The sequence below is a fragment of the Oryctolagus cuniculus genome, chromosome X (genome assembly GCF_051225735.1).
Source record: "Oryctolagus cuniculus isolate XC-2025 breed Fujian yellow rabbit chromosome X, ASM5122573v1, whole genome shotgun sequence".
Lineage (NCBI taxonomy): Eukaryota > Metazoa > Chordata > Mammalia > Lagomorpha > Leporidae > Oryctolagus > Oryctolagus cuniculus.
In genome coordinates this window covers 51,660,351-51,684,023 of record NC_142888.1, presented here as the reverse complement: position 1 = coordinate 51,684,023, position 23,673 = coordinate 51,660,351, and the positions used below count along the sequence as shown (strand labels likewise).

Here is a 23,673-nt window from a genome sequence, read left to right as displayed (position 1 = left end):
AATTAGAAAAAGAAAAGCAAAATAAAGCCAAGACAAACAGAAGGAAGAAAACAACAATAACTAGGGGCATAAACAATAGAGAAAATCAATGAAATGATGAGCTGGTGTTTTGAAAAGATCAATAAAATTGGCAAACCTCTACCAAGACTTACACAAATTATTAATATCAGAAACAAAATGAGTATCACTACATATCCTTAAGACATAAAATGGATAATAAGGTAATACTCTATGTATTTTGATAACTTTAGTGAAGTGGACCAAGTTCTTGAAAAACAAACTCCTAAAATCTACCTAATATTAAATAGATGACTATTTATTTTTAAAAATATTTGCTTATTTATTTGAAAGTCAGAGTTACACACAGAAAGAAAGAGAGGCAGAGTGAGCGAGAGAGAGAGGTCTTCCATCTTTTGGTTCACTCCCCAATTGGCCACAACAGCCGGAGCTGTGCTGATCCAAGGCCAGGAGCCAGGAGCTTCTTCTGGGTCTCCCATGCGGGTGCAGGGGCCCAAGGACTTGGGCCATCTTCTACTGCTTTCCCAGGCCACAGCAGAGATTGGAAGTGGAGCAGCCAGGACTTGAACTAGAGCTCATAGGGGATGCCAGCACTGAAGGTGGCAGCTTTACCCACTACTCCACAATGTAGGCCCCAATAGATGATTTTAATAACCATATAATTACTGATAAAATTGAATTTTTAATTTAAAAATTCCCCAAAAAGAAATTACCAGGTGCAAATGGTTTTGCTGGAGAATTCTACCAAATGTTTAAAGAATCCTGCACTGATTCTACAAATCAGTGCAATCTATCATATTAACATACCTATGAATAAAAGTCATAAAATCACATCAATTGATGCAGGAAAACATTTGTTAAAATTCAGCACTCATTATGATAAATAAGAAAACCTGAGAAATAGGACTAGAACTTCCTCAACTTGATAAAGATCATCTACAAAACACTTATAGCTAACATTGAACTTAATAGTGAAAGACTGAATGCTTCTCCCCTCACATTAGGAACAAGGCAAAGATATCTGCTTTCATCACTCTTTCTCAACATAATGTTGGAAGTTTCAAGCAGTAAAAAAGACAATAAAAGGAAGTTAATGACATACATATTGTGAAGGAAGAAACAAAACTATTCCTATTTGGAGATGCCATGACAATATATATAGAATCTATAAAACAGTTCCTAGAACTACTAAGTGAATTCAGCAAAGTTTCAAGATTCAAGCAAAAAAGCCACAACTAAATTATACTTCTATATACTAGCAATGAGCACACTGACACTGAAGTTAAAAATACAATACAATTTACAATTGCTCAGAAATTAAATATTTAAGTATAAATATAAAACCACATGTACAGTGTTTGAATGCTGAAAACTATAAACTGCTGAAGAAAGAAATAAAACAAACCTAAATAAATGCAGAAGTATGCCATGTTCATGTATTAGAAGTCTCAACATGATAAAGATGTCAATTCCCCCCACATTTATATACATATTTAGCACAAAATTCCAGGAAGATATCAGAACTATCTTCTGGAGGAAAACCTTCTCATTGCTAGTACTGCACAAGCAGGGGTCTGTGCTGTCCCCATGGGGTCTGATATAGAGTAATAAGGAATGTTGTTGGGACAGCTTCATATTCTGCCTTATCTTTGCCTTGCCCTGTTACTCTCTTGTTCTCCTGACCTAACCCTGTGGGGATATCTGTGATCTATGGAGCAAGTGCTCATGCACCTGGATAGAGCTGAAGACATCATCACCCAGGTAAGCGACCTCAATGAATGGTGGCACTCAATAAAAGGCCACCTCCTCAGATGGTCCTGGCCCTTAGTGGCTCCTCTTGCTCTTGGTATCCCTGAATCTCAGTCCTTGTCTCTTAAATCTTCTAACCTGATTCATTTTCTTTCATTTAGAGTCTGTCAAGCTTCAAATGATCATGCTGATGGAACCTTGCACAGAAACCTTTTTTACCAGGGACCCTCGATAGGCCTCTGGGGGAGGTGCCTGACTGCCGTTCTTCAGCACAAAGCAGCCAGAGTGATTATTGCCTCTTTCACTAATAGCAGTTAGGGATATCTCTTCAGAGAGGGGATTGATAGGGACTAGGAACTCCAGGAATCCCTGGAAAGGAAAGAAAAACACTGGAGCGAAAAAACACATGGCCTAACTCTTCAGGATTCCTGAGGGAGAGGGAGCTAGGAGAAACACATACACTGTAATCTCTGGATGTTGTTGAATCTGCCAAATGGACCTGATTGAGCACTCTGCACACTTCTGTGCAAAACAGTCTACTCAAATATCAATTCCCTGATTGGTTCATGTAGTATGTCTCAGCATATTCTTTCAGTTCCCTGATTGGTTCCTGTAGCATGCCTCATTAACATACATTTTCAGTTATATGGTTGGTTGTTATTCTACTCTCCTGATTGGCTGTTATCCTTGTCTTCTGATTGGTTATTATTCTATCCCTCCCCTGATTGGTTAAATCCACACTCACTTTTAGAAAGGGGCCAGTCAGAGAGAGCCACTTTCTGTATAGAAGAACCAGCACTTGCAAGCTTCTGTGGCAATTCATCCTTTGCAGTCCCTCTCCTGACTGCCATGGCAGGAGGTTTCTCAGTTTTAATAAATTTCACTTTGCTTACTGTCCCTGTCTACATGGGAATTCGTCTTTGATGTGAGACAAGAACTGAGATTGCCCTCATCATCCTGCAACAGAAAATCTTTCTCCCTCCCTCTTCCTCTCTGTATGTATCACTCTGCCTTACAAATCAATAAATGAATCTTTTAAAAACTTTAAGGAAAAAAAGAATGAGTTAGACTCACATGTCCTAACATAGAAAGGTTTCCAAGACATATTGTTATAGGAAAAAACTAAGTTGCTTATCAGTGTATATGGTGTAATAACATTAATTTTCAAGTACTCATATAAAACCAAACTATGTCTACACACAAAAAAAGCTTTGGAAGAGGGTGGGCATTCTACACTGATAACAGTGACTACCTTTGGTGAGCAGAGTGGGGTGGGGAAAGGATTTTAATTGTAGCTAGATTGATTTTTTTCATAATGAGAACATTTTCATATGTTACTTGTATAAAAGAAACGTTACCCTGGGCACAACTGCAGTGTGCTAGGAATTCCAATCTGTTTTGCTTACCCTGACTTGACCTATCCCTGTTTTAACAACACTGTGGTTGAAGGACCCAGGTGACAGATCCCCTACCCTTGATCCTAAAGGAAATATACCTTAAGACTCCTAATTTGGAAACAGACCCACTAACAACAAAGGCTAATTTTGAAGTATGGAAGTACAATTAAAATAACGCAGAAAGCTTAGCTTGCAGCAAAAGTTTCCATAAGGCTCAAGTTGACAAACTGTCATACAAGTTTCAATACTGGGGACCACACAGGGATCCCTATGCTCCAACCAGAAAACATGGTAGCAGTTAAGCCTCTTTGGGGAACAGTAAGGACATCCATCATGACACCTTCACCCCGGGGGAGAGCAGACCCACTCTAGGGTGGTCCCAGAGAGTATATCCATGCAATCATTCACCATTTACTGAGCACCTAGTGTGTTCCAGGTACTGTTTTAGACACTGACATAGCAGTGAACAAAACAAAGTTCCTGCCCTCATGGACCCCCTGTTCTAGTGGGACAACAGAAGAAAGATAAGATAAATAATCTGTCAGGTAGTATAAAGTGCTATGAAGAAAAACACAGCATGGAAGCAAGGAGGATATAAAGTGCTGGGAGCTAAGGGTTGGAATTTCAGAAATGGTGTCCAGAGAAGGCAACATTTCAGAAGCAATCTGAAGGGAATGAGGGATCCAGCTATGAAGATGTCTGGTTGTTCTGGACATTTTCCATTTCCCCCTCAAGATCTTCTCCACCCCCTGCACCCAGCTTTGTGTTTTGGTAGGCTGACCTGTATGGACTGCATCAACAAGATCCCTTGCCCTCTGGCTCCAGGTTAGGTTTGACCAGTGGGAAGCACCTGCAAGATGAGAAGGAAAAGGAAAGTGAGATTAGGGTATTCATCAGTTCTCAGTTCAGAGTCATCATAATTTGGCTGCATCGATCTACCAAAGGTCACAGCTCCTGCTGGACAGATCTCTTCATGCAGCGTCCCTTCCCAGTTCCCCTTACCGCTCTCTCCCAGGATCTTCACTGATACACTGGGGAAAAGAACTCCTGAAAGGAGGCAAAAACAAAGCGCCAATGTGCATGGCAAGCTTAAAGAATGATCAGGAGGCTGAGGCTGGTGTTGTGGCATAGAGAATAAAGCTGCTGCCTATAATGCTGCCATCCCATATGGACACCTGTTTGTGTCCTGGCTGTTCCAGTTCTGATCCAACTCCCTGCTAATGGCCTGAGAAAAGCAAATAAATAAATAAATAATCTTTTGAGAAGAACAATCCTGTTCTATTAAAGTGACCAGAGCACCAGCTCAAACACATGACTATGTTATTGAATGCCAATGAAATTTATGTTATTCAATGAGATTTCAGAAGGCCTTGTATGCAGCATGGTAATCCTAGTACCTTACCACTTGCGTGGGACATTTAACTCTAGGCCAAAGGTCCAACACGAAGTGTTTCTAGACTGTGCACAAATCCAGAAAACTATCATCATACTTTTTCTATCTAACCTATTCCACCATTCTACGGGTTGGTGCTGGGTTCCATTTTGTCCCCTACTCTGGACCTCTGATAGGCTCCAGCCACCCTACACCATGGGCTCCTCTTCAAGCTGGCTTAACTGTGTCACATAAGAATTCCAGGAAGCACAGTCTACAACCTGCTGTGTCCTCTGCTCACCATCATTCACAGGCTGATGGCAACAGACAGGACACAGCCATCAGGGACATGGGTAACAGAGGCAGTCAGGACAGAGTGTGGGCAACATCTCAAAAGTACCACTAATTTGATAAGGATTTTTATATGTGCCTGAGAGAGCAAGCAGCCATCAACCACACACAGATCACTGAGAGGGAAGAGAAAACCAAACATGTGGCTCCACTGGCTAAAAGCTAGAAGTATCTTCTGGGAACAAAAGCACCCTGGCATTTTTTTCATGCATCCTGTTGATTCTCAGCATAAGGCTTGTTGCTTCATATTCCTGAGCTCCCTGGGAAAAGACACCCAGCTGCAAAATGGAGAAGAGCACATGACTCAGAGGGCTCATTCCACAGCCAGAAAACACTGGTGGTATTTTGTTTATGTTCAAAGAAATCAATCTGAAGAGATCAGCCCTACAGCCAAAGTCAGCAAGACTGGAGAGCAAATAGCTGCCAACCTCTGAGTCTTGGCCCACTCATCAAAGGAAGGGGATGACCTGCATTGGAATCCTGCAGCTGAGGCTTTCAAGCTGTGTGCCCTTGAGCAAGATTTGTAATCCTCCTAAAGCCTCAATCTTCTTATCTGTAAAATAGGGGTAATACCTCACAGAGTTGCAGTAAAGATCAAATGAGTTGTTGGTAACAAACGTGTCTGGTACAACCCTTGAGATACTAGCTGCTCAAAACACACCAGTTCTCTTCTCATGTCCAGAGTTCTTTTGCAAGAGCCAGGACCATGGCGTGGGCAACTATGAGGCTCCAGTGACCACTGGTGTCCTTAAGATCTCTTTCAGGAATTCTCTAGCTCTTACATGCCAATGCTGTTTTCTGCACTTTCCTAAAAGGGTGTCCTGTGTAACTGGCATTTGATCCCCATAGGACATGGTTCCATGCACAGCTTAGTGCCAAAGGGCACTAATACCATTAATTAACTGTGCATTCAACTAATCTGGCAAAGCAGCTGCTTTCAATTCCAGAATCCCACAAATTTTCTTTTTCCATTAAAGATTTTATTTATTTATTTAAGAGATAGAATTACAGCTAGAGGAGGAGACAGAGAGAAGTCTTCCATCCACTGGTTCACTTCTCAAATGGCCTCAATTACTGGAGCTGGGCCGATCTGAAGCCAGGAGCCAGGAGCTTCCTCCAGGTCTCCCAGGTGGGTGCAAGGGCCCAAGCACTTGGGTCATCTTCTACTGCTTACTCAGGCCATAAGCAGTGAGCTGGACTGGAAGAGGAGCAGCTGGGACACGAACAGGCGCCCCTAGGGGATGCCAGCGCTGCAGGTGGAGGCCCAGCCTACTATGCCACAGCGTCCTGCCCTGCCACCTCCCCATCTTTTCTTATTTTACGCCAGGTTACATGAATCCCCTATGTATTGTGAATGCAGGCCTTTGCTCTCATCTCTTTTAACGCCATCCTCTCAGGCTCTCCTCTCTTCTCCATACTGTACCTTCCTCCTGTGCCTTGCCTTGGTTCTCCACCTGTTCCTTCTTTTCCTTTGCTTTTCCACAAACCCTCATTCAAATACAATACTTTGGAGGGAGGGAGCAGTGAAGAAGAGGTCAAGCAGATCCACGGTAACCTTGGGAAAATCATCTTACTTCTTTGCACTGTCTCAGTAGCTCCCACCCACCTTCCCATTCATTGTCACTGGGCTGTGAAAGGGGATTGCATAGTCGAAGGTACATGGCATTTAACTTCAGAGAGTTCATTGCCTAGTGAGGGAGACAGACAGCCCCCTGTAGGAGATGAAGAGCTGGAGGGAGGGGTGCACACAGGTGGGAAAATATCTACTTGCCTCTGGAAGGTCAGAGAAAATATTACAAGAAAGAGGAGACTTACACTAGACCTTCAAGCCTGAGCTACATTTTTCAAATGGAGAGAGGGTCAAAGGGCATCTGAGGGGGTGGAGATGGCATGGAGGAGAGCAGGGCAGTGTGTCATGGGGGCTCTGTGTAGCCAGACTGTAAGGTCTGGGAGACAGACAAACAATGTGCCTTGAAACAGGAATCTGGAACCAGCTTACCCAGGGTGTGCTAGGTTCATGGAGAGCTGGGCCGCAGGTGGTTAGAATTCAAGGCTAAACAGTTAGGACTTTGGAATGTTGGGAAGGAACATAATGAAAGTCATGTTTTAAGAAGGTAATTGTAACCCAAATGCCCATCAACAGTAAACTGGATAAATAAATTATGGGACATGTACTCTATAGAATACTATACAGCAGTCAAAAACAATGAAACCCGGTCATTTGCAACAAGATGGAGGAATCTGGAAAACATTATGCTGAGTGAATTAAGCCAGTCCCAAAGGGACAAATATCATATGTTCTCCCTGATTGGCGACAACTAACTGAGCACCAAAGGGGAAACCCGTTGAAGTGAAATGGACACTGTGAGAAACAGTGACTTGATCAGCCCTTGTCCTGACTGTTGAAGTACAATGTAATACTTTATCCATTTTAGTATTTTTTTTTTGTTCTAGTACTATTGGTTGAACTCTGTAACACACAATTATTCTTAGGTGTTTAAATTTTAACTGAAAAGTGATCCCTGTTAGGAATCTGGAAAACATTATGCTGAGTGAAATAAGCCAGTCCCAAAGGGACAGATATCATATGTTCTCCCTGATTGGTGACAACTAACTGAGCACCAAAAAGGAAACCTGTTAAAGTGAAATGAACACTATGAGAAACGGTTAACTTGATCAGCCCTTGCCCTGACTGTTGATGAACAACTTAATACATTATCCCTCTTAGTATTTTTTTTGTTTGTTTTACTTAATACTTTTGGTTGAATTCTGTAATCAATACACAGTTATTCTTAAGTGTTGAAACTTAACTGAAAAGTGATCACTGTTAAATATGAGTGGGAATAAGAGAGGGAAGAGATGTACAATTTGGGACATGCTCAAGCTGACTTGCCCCAAATAGTAGGGTTAGAAACATACCAGGGGATTCCAATTCAATCCCATCAAGGTGGCATGTACCAATGCCATCTCACTAGTCCCAGTGATCAATTTCTGATCGCAATTGATCATAATGATAGGATTAAGAGTCAAAGGGATCACATAAACAAGACTAGTGTCTGCAAATACTAACCGATAGAATAAAAAAGGGAGAGAACGATCCAACATGGGAAGCAAGATACACAGCAGACTCATAGATGGCGGATGTCCTAAATCAAAATCAGCCCTTAAGGCATGTGGATCCAGCTGAAAAGCCCATGGGAGTATTTCAGGCATGGAAAGCCAAGACACTTTGGCAAAAAAAAAAAAAAATGACCTAAATGAAAGATTTCCGCGAGTGAGATCCCAGTGGAAAGAACAGGTCATCAAAGAAGGAGGTACCTTTCTCTGAAGGGAGGAGAGAACTTCCACTTTGACTAGGACCTTGTCTAAATATGATCAGAGTCGGTGAACTCAAAAGGCTTCCATAGCCTTGGCAACTCATGACAAGAGCCTAGGGTGATTACTGATGCCATAAACAAGAGTGTCAATTTGTTAAGTCAACAACAGGAGTCACTGTGCACTTACTCCCCATGTAGGATCTCTGTCCTTAATGTGCTGTACATTGAGATTTAATGCTATAACTAGTACTCAAACAGTATTTTTCACTTTGTGTTTCTGTGTGGGTGCAAACTGTTGAAACCTTTACTTAATATATGCTAAACTTATCTGTAAATAAAGAGAATTGAAAATGAATCTTGGCCGGCACCGTGGCTCAATAGGCTAATCCTCCACCTTGCGGCGCCGGCACACCGGGTTCTAGTCCCAGTCTGGGCGCCGGATTCTGTCCCGGTTGCCCCTCTTCCAGGCCAGCTCTCTGCTGTGGCCAGGGAGTGCAGTGGAGGATGGCCCAAGTGCTTGGGCCCTGCACCCCATGGGAGACCAGGATAAGCACCTGGCTCCTGCATCGGATCAGCGTGGTGCGCCGGCTGCAGCGCGCCGGCCGCGGCGGCCATTGGAGGGTGAACCAACGGCAAAGGAAGACCTTTTTCTCTGTCTCTCTCTCACTGTCCACTCTGCCTGTAAAAAAAAAAATAATAATCTTGATGTGAATGGAAGGGGAGAGGGAGTGGGAAAGGGGAGGGTTGCGGGTAGGAGGGACGTTGTGGGGGGGAAAGCCATTGTAATCCATAAGCTGTGCTTTGGAAATTTATATTAATTAAATAAAAGTTAAAAATAAAAAAAGAAGCTAATTGTAGGGGCCGGCACTGTGGCGTAGCGGGTAAAGCCGCTGCCTGCAGTGCCGGCATCTCATGTGGGCGCCAGTTCGAGTCCCAGCTGCTCCACTTCTGATCCAGCTCTCTGCTATGGCCTGGGAAAGCAGCAGAAGATGGCCCAAGTGCTTGGGCCCCTGTACCCCCATGGGAGACCTGGAAGAAGCCCCTGGCTCTTGGCTTTGGATCGGCACAGCTCTGGCTGCTGCAGCCATCTGGGGAGTGTAATAGCGGATGGAAGACCTCTCTCTTTGTCTCTACCTCTCTCTCTGCGTCTCTCCTTCTCTGTCTATGTAACTCTTACATTCACTAAATAAATCTTTAAAAAAGAAGGTAATTATAGAATATAGAGAAACTTGGAGAAGAAAGGAGGCCTGTTAGGCATGTTTTGCAATGGCCCTGGCATACACTGAGGTCCCAAAGGAGGGTACTGACAATGGGAATAGAAATGAGGGGGCAGAGAAGAGATATCACTGGGACTGAGTACCTCTAAAGCTTAAAGTCTGGCCTTTTTCCTGGATGTACTCTATCTATCCCCATACCTTCTGTCTTGAAAATGGGATCAGAATCTCAAGTTTAACTCCCATCTCAATGTGGACTAATCCCAAATCTTTGAGACCTGGCTTCCCATATGCCCTGGGACCAGATTCTAACTGTTTTCTGTGCATTTCCAAGTATACACCTCATTAGCACGTCCAGAACTACCTGCCCTCAACCCTACTGCATTTAGACAGAACTATGTATCTCAGCTACACTGTGGGCTTCCAGGGCCTACCTAACCCAGCAACTGAAGGGGCATTTTACACCTTTTTAGGGAAAACAGGATCTCTTCGTTCTAAATCACCAACTTATATATGATTATAGAGGGCTCGACACATACACTTTTGGGATGACCTTCCTTTGCTCTCGTTGTTAAGTTCCTCAGAAGTGGCCCCCACCAGATGTGAATTTCTCCCATCTCCTGGAAGTATCTAGAAACGTGTAGAGGCATTTCTGGTTGTCACATGGCTGCAGCTAGCGCTAGCGTTTAAGGTCAAGGAGTCAGGATGTTAAACATCCTGTCACATACCACAAAGTTCCACAATGAAAAGAATTGTATCACTCCAAGTGCCAAATAGCCACACCCTTTATCCACATTTTTGTTTTATGCAGTTTTGGTTACCCATGATCAACAGCAGTCCAAAAATATTACATGGAAAATTCCAGAAAGAAACAATTCATAAACTTTAAATAACTTTCACTATACTGTGATGTTATAATTGTTCTATTTTATCATTATTACATATTGTTGTTAATCTCTTATGGTGCCTATTTTATAGATGACACTTTATCATAGATAGGTACTGTATAGGAAAAAAAAGCAGGATACAAGGAAACTTTTAAAAGTTCGTGGAGGCCAGCGCCGTGGCTCACTAGGCTAATCCTCCACCTTGCGGCGCCGGCACACAGGGTTCTAGTCCCGGTCGGGGCACCGGATTCTGTCCCGGTTGCCCCTCTTCCAGGCCAGCTCTCTGCTGTGGCCAGGGAGTGCAGTGGAGGATGGCCCAAGTGCTTGGGCCCTGCACCCCATGGGAGACCAGGAGAAGCCCCGGCTCTTGCCATCGGATCAGCACTGTGCGCCAGCCGCAGCGCGCCAGCCGCAGCGGCCATTGGAGGGTGAACCAACGGCAAAGGAAGACCTTTCTCTCTGTCTCTCTCTCACTGTCCACTCTGCCTGTCAAAAAAAAAAAATAAAAAAAAAAAAAACAGTTCGTGGAAAATGGAATTAAAAGGTAAGCTTATTTTGGTGTAAAATATTTTGGGATCCATGCACAGTTTTTAATAATATGCATTTTCCACAAACTTTTTGAAATGTCCTCATGTGTATAGCTTAGTACTGTCTGGGGCTTCAGGGAGCCACTGGGGGTCTTGGGACATATTCCCCACAGAAAAGGGGAGCATTGTCTTCTCACTGGTAAGCACTGTGATCACGAGAAACTAAATTTTGCCCTCTACCATGCAGAATGCACAGTGCATGATGTGCAGTAAGTCTTTGCTAAATTAATAAATCCACTCAACCATTCATACGTACTGAGCATTCCTCTTGGTGCTAGGGATAGAGACATGGTCAAGACTTGGGCAGTGCAAGGGGCAAAGGTCATCCTGAGATGGAGGCTAAATGTCTGGAATGCTTCATTGCCCATGACTACTGAGGGGGCCTCTTCCTAGCAAGGGGAGCTGACACAGTAAAGGCTGAATCAAAAAGCCATTCATTTGTTCAATCGACACTGCAGCAACATGCAAAGCTTTCCGTGGCACTTTCTCATACATTGTCCTGCTGGGGTTGGGTTGGGAGGAGAGGAAGGTTGGGATGGGGGCTGGAAATAGAGTTGAGGTCTGAGAGGTTCTTGCCCGGTTCAGGGCCTGAGCAGACAGGCCCAATCAGACAGTCTCCTGGGACTGGGGCGCGGGGGGGGGGGGGGATCTGGTGTGAATGGAAATATGCACCACATGGCCTGAATTGCAGGGCCAGCCTCGGGCTCCCACAGCCCCGAACACTTCCAGATGGATTTATTTATAACTCCCAAGCCAGAGGCAGTGCTCAGCCCCTTTTCCTTATTCCCCTCCCCACTCCTGGAGCAAGGCTTGGCCGCCCTTCTCCACTCCGGAAACCAGCGGGAGACAGGGAATGTACAGCTGCTGAGCCACAGCCACAGCCTGGGCTTTCGGTCACTGCCCTGTTCCCTAGGTGGCAACAGCAGCTTACAGTGCGGGTGTACCCATGGAGCCTGCCCACACTGCTGCCCGCCTGGCCCATCTGGGTTTTCACAGGATAGTTGCTAAGTGGGTTGTGCCAGTGTCCGTCCAGACCTGCCTCCGCTTCATAAAGCCACAGTCACACCCATGTCTTCTCTTCGTTCATCTCCGTGACATTCTGAGCCCCCGCCTTTCTACCTTCTCCCATAGGATACTGCTTCTCAGTGTATGATAGGCTGCCAGAGGATTTGGATGACTCTGATATTTTGCAGTTCAGGAAGAAGCAGCTCAGAGAGGGTGAGTAACTTGCCCAAAGTCACATTGCAAATGAAAGAGCAGGGACAAAAATTGAAGGCCCAAGCTCTGTTCCTGGTACTAATATCTCTTAAACCTCAGTTTCCTTGCATGTGAAGTGGGACTAATGCCTGCGATGTGCTATGGTTAGAAGTGTCAGCTCTAGGGGCCAACATTGAGGCACAGTGTATAAAGCTGCCGCCCGCAATGCTGGCATCCCATGTGGGCACCAGTTTGTGTCCTGGCTGCTCCACTTTTGATCCAGCTCTTGCTACTGGCCTAAGAAAAGCAGCAGAAGATGGCCCATGTGTTTGGGCCCCTGCACCCATATGGAAGACCCGGATGGATGAAGCTCCTGGCTCCTGGCTTCAGCCTGGCCCAGCCCTGGCCATTGCAACCAGCTGGGGAGTGAACCAGATGATGAAAGACCTCTCTCTCTTCTTTCCCTCTCTCTGTAACTCTGATTTTCAAATAAATAAATATTTTTTTAAATGTCAGTTCAAAAAAAAAAGTGTCCGCTCTGTAGTTGCTCTGGATGGAACACGTGGCTGTTCTGTCATTTACTGGCTGGGTGACCTTCAACAATCTTCTTCTACTAACTCAAGCTCTTGATCTTTCTTTTCAGGACTAAAGAGATAATGAATAGAAATGGCTTAGCATGGTGTCTGGCTGATTATGACCATGGATTGTTCGGTTGCATTGTTATAGAACTTACAGCTCCCATCTTTTGAAATATGGGCCAGGTCCCATGAAAATATTCCCTGGGACTCCTCACACATGGAGGAGTAAACTCGAGCTCAGAGAGACTAAGTGACTTACTTGCCTAAGGCCATACTTGTAGGACTACAGGAAGGACTTGAGTTCAGTTACCTGTGATTCTAGGGCTATGGATTCCATGGTTTCCTTAGAGCCTGAAGGATAAACGTTCCTTACTGATTCTCTGTTCTGCCTCCCCCATTATCACCTTGTTCCCACCTTCCTCCTTGAGGTCTGGCCCAGGAACTTTCCCCTTTCCAGAAGCTGAGCCCACCTAATTGAACTAGGCATTTCGGTGGCTCCAACCAGGACCTATGGACACATCAAGCCCTGGAACCTGGTGGTCCTAGGGCTGAAGCTTTCCCACATCTTTCCTCTACTACCCATGGTTATAACCAGTGGTGGCTGGAGAGTCAGGGTGGCAAAGAAAGTCAACAAAGGTTCTAGAGTGACATTTCTTGATGCACCGTTCTCTACTTCCTATAGATCGCCTAAGCCCACAAAGTTGCTCAGAATCCAAGTCTGGCACACCCAACTCTGCATCCAAGGGTCCAGACAAATTTTCCTGCAGCTGTTCAGTAACACATGACACCACATTTCTGCCCTAGTGGGAGTCTTTGGCATTCACACATTCCTTTCTGCTTGCTGCTGCACAATTAAACACGCAACATTTCTCCATTTTCCCCATCTCACACCACCAGTCAGTAGCTGACAGCCTGAGGGAATGCCACAGCTTCTGTGCACACATGAGTAAGGGAACTGGCGGGCACTTCTGTCAACTGAACGTGACTCACCTTCAGGGCTCCAAATCCCATCAGTAATTAGGCTCAATCTATGTTTCCCTCATCTTGTGGGCCAGAGATCTCACAGCAAAAATTAAAAGAAAAATTAGAAAGGAAGGGGGAGGGAGGGAGGGTGGGTGGGTTCTTAAACATGAAATCTGTTCTCCCTTTAAATAAATAAATAAATAAATAAATAGCTAAATCAGACAGCTATTTGATAGATTCCCAGCACAAAATGAGCATGTAATAAATGCTCAATCTCTAGCCAAACAAAACAACTTTCAGAGTTTATGGACAAACTTTTCTAGAGGGCCCCAGAGACAGTTCCTCTCTGCTTCTAGCATTAACTCTTAGAAAATTTTTTCACCTAACAAAGGTTTTTTTCCTTATCAGAGAGACTATAAGATATACAGCTCCAGCTACCCATACTGTATGAAGGTACTTCAAAAAAGTTTACAGAAAACAAGGGCAGGCATTTGGCCTAGCAGTTAAGACACCTGTTGGGATGCCTGCATATATCAAAGGACCTGGATACCAGTTCTGGCTCTGCTCCTGTTTCCAGGTTCCTGATGATGAGCAGCCAGGGGGAGGGAGCAGCAGGTGATGGCTCAAGCACTTGGGTTCCAGCACTGAGTCCCTGGCTTCAGGTTTCCCTGGCCATTTACAGGTAATTGAAGAGTAAGCCAGCAGATAAAAAAATGATGCATGGATTTTAATTTTTTTGCATCAAAATAAACTTATCTTTCATTTCATTTTCCACAAATTTTTTGAAATACAATACTATACTACGGGTAAGTAAAGGAGACATGAAGAAGTGATGAGGCCTCTCCCTTAACTTTGAATACTTTACCCTCACACCCTCCACACCCCAAACTGCTATTTGTGACTTTTCCATAATAGTAGAAGATACATTTGTCAAAATCAGTGCTACCAACATTAAGGGTTGGTCCTGACCTTTTTATTACTTTTTCAGTAAAATCACACTGGCAAGTATCCACCTTAGATGCATTCAGGGAAGGACACAAATGCATTGGGCTGGTATGGTCTGGAAAACTTTCCTCAAGGTGAGGGTTCCAGACTGGCCTCCAAAGCATGTGTGTGAATTTCAAAGGCAGAAGGGAGGGATTTTTGGCAAGATCAAAGGCAGAGACCAGAATGTTGTGGTAAAAGCCAGAAGACCCAAAAGAAGTATAGAGAAGTATAGTCTGGCTGTTCTGAAGGCTACCCGTGGGGAGGGGTAACTTCCAGTCATTGGGTTGATCTCAGTGGAGGAGGTTTCTTGTGACTAGAATTAGGGAGCTCAGTGAAGAGAAAACAAGGGAAGATGAAAAGCTACTACCTAGTGTGATTCTGAAAAGGCAGAGAGGACAATGAAACACAGACAGACCATTGGCAGGAGTGGGAAAAGGACATTTTAGTGAGGTCCAGGGACTTTTCTGGAATAAGCTGATGTCAAGTTCTATGAGAATAGCTAATAAATAATGTCCAGTCCTGGCTGGTGATTAGAAACAAGTCCTTAAGGTAGAGATGGATAAACCACCAAATAATGAAACCTGCCATGTTGGGAAGGAGGGCTCCAGCACTGTACAAGTATCAGGGAAAGGAAGAAATGAATAGGCACCTTTCAAAAAGTCAGAAGTCCACAAAGAACTTGGCAAGTATTGTTAAAACACTTTAGTAAGAGCATAGGTTAAATTATGTGTCTAAGATTAAGATCCAAGTGACACAGCTAGGCAAGGAGGTAGTGAACAAAGGAGCTGATAGATTGCCGGCAGTCTCTTTGCCAGAGCCTTGCATCGCTGAAATCCCACTCACACCCGCTCCATGCCAGTCCAGCTTGCCCGCATGCTCACTTCCCCATGATGCAGCTGAGCCTCACTCTCCCATTATGCATAAGAGGCTATGATATCCACATGTATGCAGCTCCACATGGAAATGCCATGAAATCTTCCCAGAGATCACCATTTGCACTGAAGCTCTTCCCAAACTCTGCCCTATTTGTATATTCAATTAGGAAACCATCCCCTCTCTGATAAAGAGGCAACCCAAACTTGGGTGGGAGCAGACACCACCCTCTCACCGTGGAGAGAGGCTGCCTGCGTTCACTTTTGAATGTTTACTATCCCTTCAATCTCTTCAAATAAATCCTTCTCCCATTCTTGCACCTTATGTATGTCTCTGCTTTGAATTCTTCTCTTATGCTGAGACAAGAACTTGGAATAAATACAGCCAGGGAAAATCCTATTTCCAACAACACAATCCCCCACAGGACTAGCAGAAAAACTGAAAAAGGCATCTTAGGTCGAGGGGCTAAGGAAAGTGTCAGGGTGAATTATGCGGGTCCCACACTGGATTATGTAACCAGTAAAACAAGAGACAAGATGGTAAAGGGTCATGCAAAAAGCACAAGTGTGGTAGACGGAGTTCTAGCTCCCCAGATAGGACACACAGCAGATCTTTAATCCTGAAATCTGTGAACATGTTAGATTACATGGCAAACAGGGCCTCAGGTTTGCAGATGGAATTAAGGTTACTAATCAGCTGACTTCATTGAGATGGGGGAGATTCTCCCGGATTACCCGGGTGATTTCATTACAAGAGTCCATATAAAATCAAAGAGGGAGGCAGGCAAGTCAGAGAAGAAGACGTGATGATATGAGTATTGTCAGGATGGGATGCAAAAGACAAGGAATGCAAGTGGCCTCTAGAAGCTGAGAGAGACAGGAAATTGGCTGCTTCTTCAGAGCTCTTACAGAGAATACATCCTTGCAAACACCTTGATTTCAGTCCAGGGAGACCCATTTTGGACTTCAGATTTTCAGAACTCTAAGATAATACATATTCCTTGCTTTAAGCCACTAAATTTGGGGTAATTGTTACAGCAGCAATAGGATGATATTACAACTAGCTTTGGAGTCGGATGTAGTGATTAATCTTGGCTCACCCTGTACCAATTACCTGATCTGAAAGTAGTTATTTGACCTCTTTGGGTCTCGATATCCTCATCTGTAAAATGAATATCATTATACCCTCACTTCATGTAGCTGAGATAAAAAGTTAACTGAGGTGAGAACAAAAGGGATGACATGGCCTGGTACAGAGTAGATGCTGGGCAGTGTTCTTTCCTTTTTTGCATTTGATGAAATTACAATGAATACTTACAAGCATAAGTATTCTGGTAAATGTTTAGCAACAATCTCTTAAAATTGCATGCATATATTATATATACATAACTTTATTATAAACTTACCTATATAGGAATGCAAAGTCCGCAATTTACAAATAACAATAAAATCTATAAGCAGCCAACTGATTCTCACATAATACTTTCACTGATTGTACTGAACTCTTGTTTAATATGGTTGCAATAGAAAGTGACTGCAGTTCCTATATGACTGGAGATAATTTGTGCTTCTGTTAATAAGCAAGAAGAAAGTGAAACCATGAAGAAGTGTTGGAACTTGACTAATTTTTGTGTTATTCATGAAGTAACAGCAATAGACATGATACACTTTTAGGTTTAATGTAAATTTACGTTAGATTACATTAAATCATTATTTCTCCATTTCCTTGTTTAGAGTATTTTGTACAAAATGATAATCCAAGCCCTGATTTGTAACATTTTGAGTTTCCATAATGTAGATACTTTCACCTTGGCCCATTACAAGCTACCAAGGAAATTTCACTCAATGTGGACTGGGAAACATGCAGAATAACAGAGCATTCAGATGCAAGAGATGAGAATAAGCTCAAGACCATAGATTGCAGTGAAATTTAGTAAAGTTGTTAGGAAATTTTGTTTTATTATCTTTGTTTTTAGTATAGTTTGTTTAATTGTAGATTTATATAATTTTTTGTTTAATTGTTAATTTTTTAAAAGATTTATTTATTTATTTGAAAGTCAGAGTTACACAGAGAGAGGAGAGGCAGAGAGAGAGAGAGAGAGAGATCTTCCAACCGACGATTAACTCCCCAGAAGGCCACAATGGTCGGAGCTGTGCCAATCCGAAGCCAGGAGCCAGGAGCTTCTTCCCGGCCTCCCACGTGGGTGCAGGGGCCCAAGGACTTGGGCCATTTTCCACTGCTTTCCCAGGCCATAGCAGAGAGCTGGACAGGAAGTGGAGCAGCTGGGTCTCTGCCCATATGGGATGCCGGCGCTTTAGGCCAGGGCGTTAACCCACTGCGCCACAGCACCGGCCCCTTAACTGTTAATTTTTTATTTGGGGTCAATTCTAGATTTACAGAAGAGTTGTAGAAACAGTACAGAGAGTTCCCAGCTTCCCTCTTTACCCAGCTTCCTCCTACTTGATATCTTATATAATCACAAAAACATTTATCAAAAGTAAAAAACTAACCTTGCTACATTATTAACTAAAGCACTAAATTTATTTGATTTCACCAGATTTTCTACTAAAGAACTTTTTTTTCTGTTCTAGGATTCAATCCAGGATCCCATATTGCATTTGTTTGGTCATTTATTTTCTAGAATGTCCTTCAGTTTTGGCTTGTCTTCTGTTTTCTCATATAATTTAATTTTTAATGATGGGTGCGTTTAACAATTGGATTCCAAATTTCCTAAATATTTAACAGTTGGTTCCTGCAAACCTCTACAAGCTGCCTCCAGCACATCACTCTAAGCAAAATTGACATTTTCCCCCATTAATTCAACAAATATTTATTGAGCGCCCTCTAGGGGCTAGTCCTGGGGATACGGAGATGACCAAAACACAGACCTTGTCACTGAGAAAAATCGCAGGTTATGAGAGGTGACCAGGCAGTAGCAAGCAATGTGTGTAGAGCAATCACGGCCTATACGAGGGATTACAGAGCTCTAGAGCATTCAGAGGTGGGAAAGATCAACTGTGCCTGAGGCGGTCAAGGAAGGCTTCACAGAGGAATGTACAGGATAAGCCAAGTGTGCCCCAGGTGGGACGCAAAGGAAGTTGAGGGAGGCCTCTCACATAAGACAGTGTGTGAGCTCAGTGTTGACGCATGAATGGGAATGAGCCAGCCAGTTGGAGGGGCTTAAGGAATAACCGTCATCCATTTATTCCTTCACTCAATAAGCATTTATTAGATGTTGGTTGTTTACTGATCTCTGGAGATGCTCAAACATGCAATGAATAAGGGTACTCAAGTGACAAGTGCTGTGATGGGGCGTGGCCTGTCTTGAAGGACAGGGTAGTGTCCGCACGTGTGAAGGTGGCATCATGACCAAGCATGGGGAATAAAACCAGCAAGTGTAAACTGGAAGTGAAGAGGATCCCATGGCCAGACACTGCTGACCTGAGTGTGCAGAAGGCCTTCAGGGAAAAGGGGAAAGGCTTGTGACCATCATTTAACCTAGAGCAACCAACAATTTTTGCTAGAGGACAACCAATGCCAAGAGTTTCCTGTGCAGAAGCCACACGTTTATTACCCTCTTCTCTTCAGCCCTTCACACCTAGACTCCATGTAGAGATGCTGAGAGCTACAGTTAGCAGTTGAATTCTGCCTTGGGCAGAAAGTATATACTCATAAATTTGCATAGGATGAGGTAGTGCTAAGGTCTACATGTTAATATTCCCCCAAATATCTTATATTGGAATCTAATAAACAGTGTGAAAGTATTAAATAGGGACAGGACCTTTGAGAAGTGATTAAGTCATAAGGGCTCAACACTCATGAATGAGATTAATGCCCTTATTAGAGGCTCAAGGGAGCTCCTTTATCCGTTCTGCCACATGTGGGTACACCAAGGGGGTGTCATCTATGAAGCAGACATCCCTCACCAAACACAAAATCTGCTGGTGGGTTGAACTTGGATTTCTCAGCCTCCAGAACTGGGAATAGCAAATTTTTGTTACTTAGAAATTACCCAGGCCAGCGCCATGGCTCACTTGGCTAATCCTTCGACTGCGGTGCCAGCACCCCAGGTTCTAGTCCCAGTTGCTCCTCTTCCAGGCCAGCTCTCTGCTGTGGCCCGGGAGTGCAGTGGAGGATGGCCCAAGTCCTTGGGTCCCTGCACCTGCATGGAAGACCGGGAGGAAGCACCCGGCTCCTGGCTTCAGATCGGCGTAGTGCCAGCTGTAACGGCCATTAGGGGAGTGAACCAATGGAAGGAAGACCTTTCTCTCTGTCTCTCTCACTGTCTATAACTTTCTCTCTGTCTCTTTCTCTCACTGTCTAACTCTGCCTGGCAAAAAAAAAAAAAAAAAAAAAAAAAAAAAGAAATTAACCAGTCTAAGATATTTTCTTATAGCAACCTGAACAAATGAGACAGGTAATAGTGACATGGAATCAAGGACCAACTCCTGCCTTGACCTGAGACCAATATCCCCTCAAAGAGTGCCAGTGTTACTTTCTCAGAGGCCTTCTCTGACCAGTCTCTAAAGCAAACTGGTACCCAGCACGTATGTCCTAGCTACTCTCTTTCCCAATGCACTACTTTGTTGTCTTCATAGCACCTATCAGTAACTATCTGAAATTATTTAACTATTTATTTGGGTTTGCCTGTCTCCTATTAGAATTTTAGCTCCTCAAAAATAGAATTCTTGTCTGTCTTCTTCTTTTTTTTTTTTTTTTGACAGGCAGAGTGGACAGTGAGAGAGAGAGAGAGAGAGAGAGAGACAGAAAGGTCATCCTTTGCCGTTGGTTCACCCTCCAATGGCTGCCACGGCCGGCGCACCACGCTGATCCGAAGGCAGAAGCCAGGTGCTTCTCCTGGTCTCCCATGCGGGTGCAGAGCCCAAGCACTTGGGCCATCCTCCACTGCACTCCCGGGCCACAGCAGAGAGCTGGCCTGGAAGAGGGGCAACTGGGACAGAATCAGGCGCCCAGACTGGGACTAGAACCCGGTGTGCCGGCGCCGCAAGGCGGAGGATTAGCCTAGTGAGCAGCGGCGCCGGCGCTCTTGTCTGTCTTCTTAATATCTCCAGCTCCCATTCAGGGTCTAGTCCCTAGGTGGATTCATGAAATATTCGTAGAATAGATAAGTGAATGCATGGATGGGTGGACAGATGCTATTACTTGTTGTTGAGGCTGCATTCCTAACCCTTATGGCCCAAGTGTTCTTCCTCAATTTTAAATCTGTTCCCTAGTCCTTCAGAACCTACACTAAATGCCATGCCAGTTCCTGTTCTACACCAAATGTGTGTGTGTGTGTATAATATATTTGATAGCTATTTCCTGAGTTTCTTTTAGATGTCATGCACTGTTCAAGCTCTAGATATAGTCCTGACTAAAGCATCTTTGCTTTTAGGAAGCTTAAATACTAGCTCATTTAATTTTAAATAACATTAAGATGTAGATATTATGATTAATCCCATTTTAAAGATGAGGAAACTGGGGGCCAGCACTGTGGCGCAGCGGGTTAACACCATGGCCTGAAACACTGGCATCGCATATGGGCGCCGGTTCGAGTCCCAGCTGCTCCTCTTCCGATCCAGCTCTCTGCTATGGCCTGGGAAAGCAGTAGAACATGGCCCAAGTTCTTGGGCCCCTGCACCTGCGTGGGAGACCCAGAAGAAGCTCCTGGCTCCTGGCTTTGGATCAGCGCAGCTCTAGCCATTGCGGCCAGTTGGGGAGTGAACCATCAGATGGAAGACCCCTCTCTGTCTCTGCCTCTCCTCTTTCTGTGTAACTCTAACTTTTGAATAAATAAATAAATCTTTAAAAAAAGATGAGGAAACTGAGACTAGCGCTGTGGTATAGCAGATTAAAGCCCCAGCCTGCAACACCGGCACCCCACATGGGTGCTGGTTCGAGTCCTGGCTGCTCTACTTCTGATCCAGCTCCCTGCTAGCGTGCTTGGGAAAGCAGCAGAGGAAGGCCTCAGGCCCCTGAATCCATGTGAGAGACCCAGATGAAGTGCTGGCTCTTGGCTTTGGATCGACACAGCTCTGGCCATTGTGGCCAATTGGGGAGTGAACCAGCAGATGGAAGATATCTCTCTCTCTCTCTCTCTCTCTCTCTCACACACACACACACACACACACACAGATGAGGAACCTGAGACTCAGAGGCTGCTAAGTTAACAAGATCACACAGACATGGAATGGCAGAGTGGGTGCAGTATGGGCCTGGAGTCTGTGTTCTTAACCACTGCCTGCCTTATCCTGCCTCCTGAAGAACTATAGGAAAGTGCTTGAAAAAGCCTTCAATGACTTTCACAAACTTCAGTTCTTAGTTCTTATTATTCTTGGTAGGGACGTGGTGTGTTCCAGGGGCAGGAAGAAGACTGGATGAAGGAGCTCAGAGCATGCACGGAGGCATTCGTGTTGGAGGTGGCCTCTGGTACCTCTTGGGTCAGGATAACACCAGCTGTGCTGTGTCTCTGAGACCCTGCTGGTCGTGTGCTCAGATTGCCAGACCTTAGCAAACTCATGAGGAGTAAGGAGGCAAGTACTTAGCTCTTTGTGTTTTTTGTGTCACTGCTGTTTGTGTTTGTGTCCTATACTGGTCCCCTTTCCGCAGATCTGTTGCCCTCATGGTGGCCCTGCCCCACCCCCTTTACACAGTCCTCCCATTCAGCCTGCTGGCCCAGGAAGACAAAGGAAATTTAGACCACTCCCCCCACTGGGCTTCTCTGGTTTTCTGTTTCCATTGGAACAAAGAACAGCTCATCGAGTGCTCTCTGATCCTTGGAATGAGAAAGGAAAATAGTTTATCACATAGAGCAACCCCTCACTGGGCTGCCCCCAGCCCTCATCAATTACTGGTCCCAGCCACTCAGGACGCCCAGCTTTGCTGGCAGGGCGAGGCCGGGAGGCGCCTCCCTTTTGCTCAGCCCTCAGGGAGCTGGTGAGATCCTGATGACTTCCATCTGGGCTGGCTTGTTTTCCACCCTGTAGGCTCCACCTGTGGCCTGGATGGAACTGAAGGAAGAGTGACGATTCTACTTCCTGCCTCTTTCACAGCTCCAACCACAGAGGGAGCCTCCTAGACTTCAGTCAGCAGATTTCCAAGTAATTCCTGTAGAAGGAGAAAGAAGCTGTGAGTGGGATCTTAGGCAAATCTCTTAACCCTTCCAAGGCTGAGTATTTTCCCGTGCAAAAAGCGTCTAATCCTGCCTACTTCAAATGGTTATTGTAAGGACTAACCTTTAAAATGATGAAGGTTTAATAAATGCTAAGCCCTGACTAGCTAAGTAGAGGAGTTTGGTCTAGGACAGGAAGTGGAGTCGGCTCCAGATATGGGACCACCTGAGAGGCTGGTGGGGTGGAAGTTTTTGCTCTGGGAAGTGGTCTGAGATGCATTCAACTGGGGGTATCTCCTAGATTTCTGCTGTGCACCAGGCCTTCAGATCAAAGCTAGGCACACTTTAGGGAGCAGAGCTGGCTTGGTGGAGTGCAGTTGCCTGGCAGCCACCCACATCCATCAGCTACACACCCTCGAACAGCTGAAATGAGGTGTGTTTGTAGATACGGGTTGGATATGGTGCTTTTGAAAAGGTCAAGAAAGAAATGGGGAATGAAGATCTTCTTTAAGTGGTAAGCTCAGTTGGCCAGGCTATCACCTTGTCCCCTAGGGGCTCGTAAAGCTAGACGTGGCATCAAGTTACAAATCATTGAATAAATGGTCAGACTGAGGATTGGTGATTGGGAAAGAATTTGCTGATTGTCTAGACTTGCTAACTGCTTTGGTTTGATAGGCTGTCTTCTCCTGAGAATCCCAGGTCACATGGCTGAAGGCAACATCACTGATCCCCATAGCCCACCTGTTCATTCATTCAGCAATTCCTTACCAAGTGTTTAATGTGTACCAGGTGTACAGGCACTAGGGATACAGCAGAGGGGGAAAAAAAACCAGAAAATCATCTGCTCTCATGACACTTGTATTCTCATAGAAGTAGACAGACAATAAATAAGTAAAATAAACAAGTAGTATGTGTGGCAAGTTAGAAGGCAATAACTGGCTTGGAGAAAAATTAAACAGTGGAGGGACTTGGGGGACCAGCAGAGTTGGGGGTGTTATTCTATAGTAAGACACTCAAAAAAGGCTTCCATGAGAAGGTGACATCTGTGCAGTGACATGAATGAAGTAAGGGA

General features: G+C 44.5%; 1 protein-coding gene across 3 annotated transcripts in view; it reads right to left on the bottom strand.

Annotated features, from left to right (window-relative positions):
• NHSL2 (NHS like 2) overlaps window positions 1-23,673 on the bottom strand; it is a 304,501-nt gene that overhangs the window by 171,169 nt on the left and 109,659 nt on the right. For all 3 annotated transcript variants that reach the window (XM_051827210.3, XM_051827212.3, XM_051827213.3), the window contains exon 2: window positions 3,946-4,014. In XM_051827210.3, coding sequence (XP_051683170.1) covers window positions 3,946-4,014 — 69 coding nt within the window. The remainder of the gene's footprint in view (window positions 1-3,945; window positions 4,015-23,673) is intronic.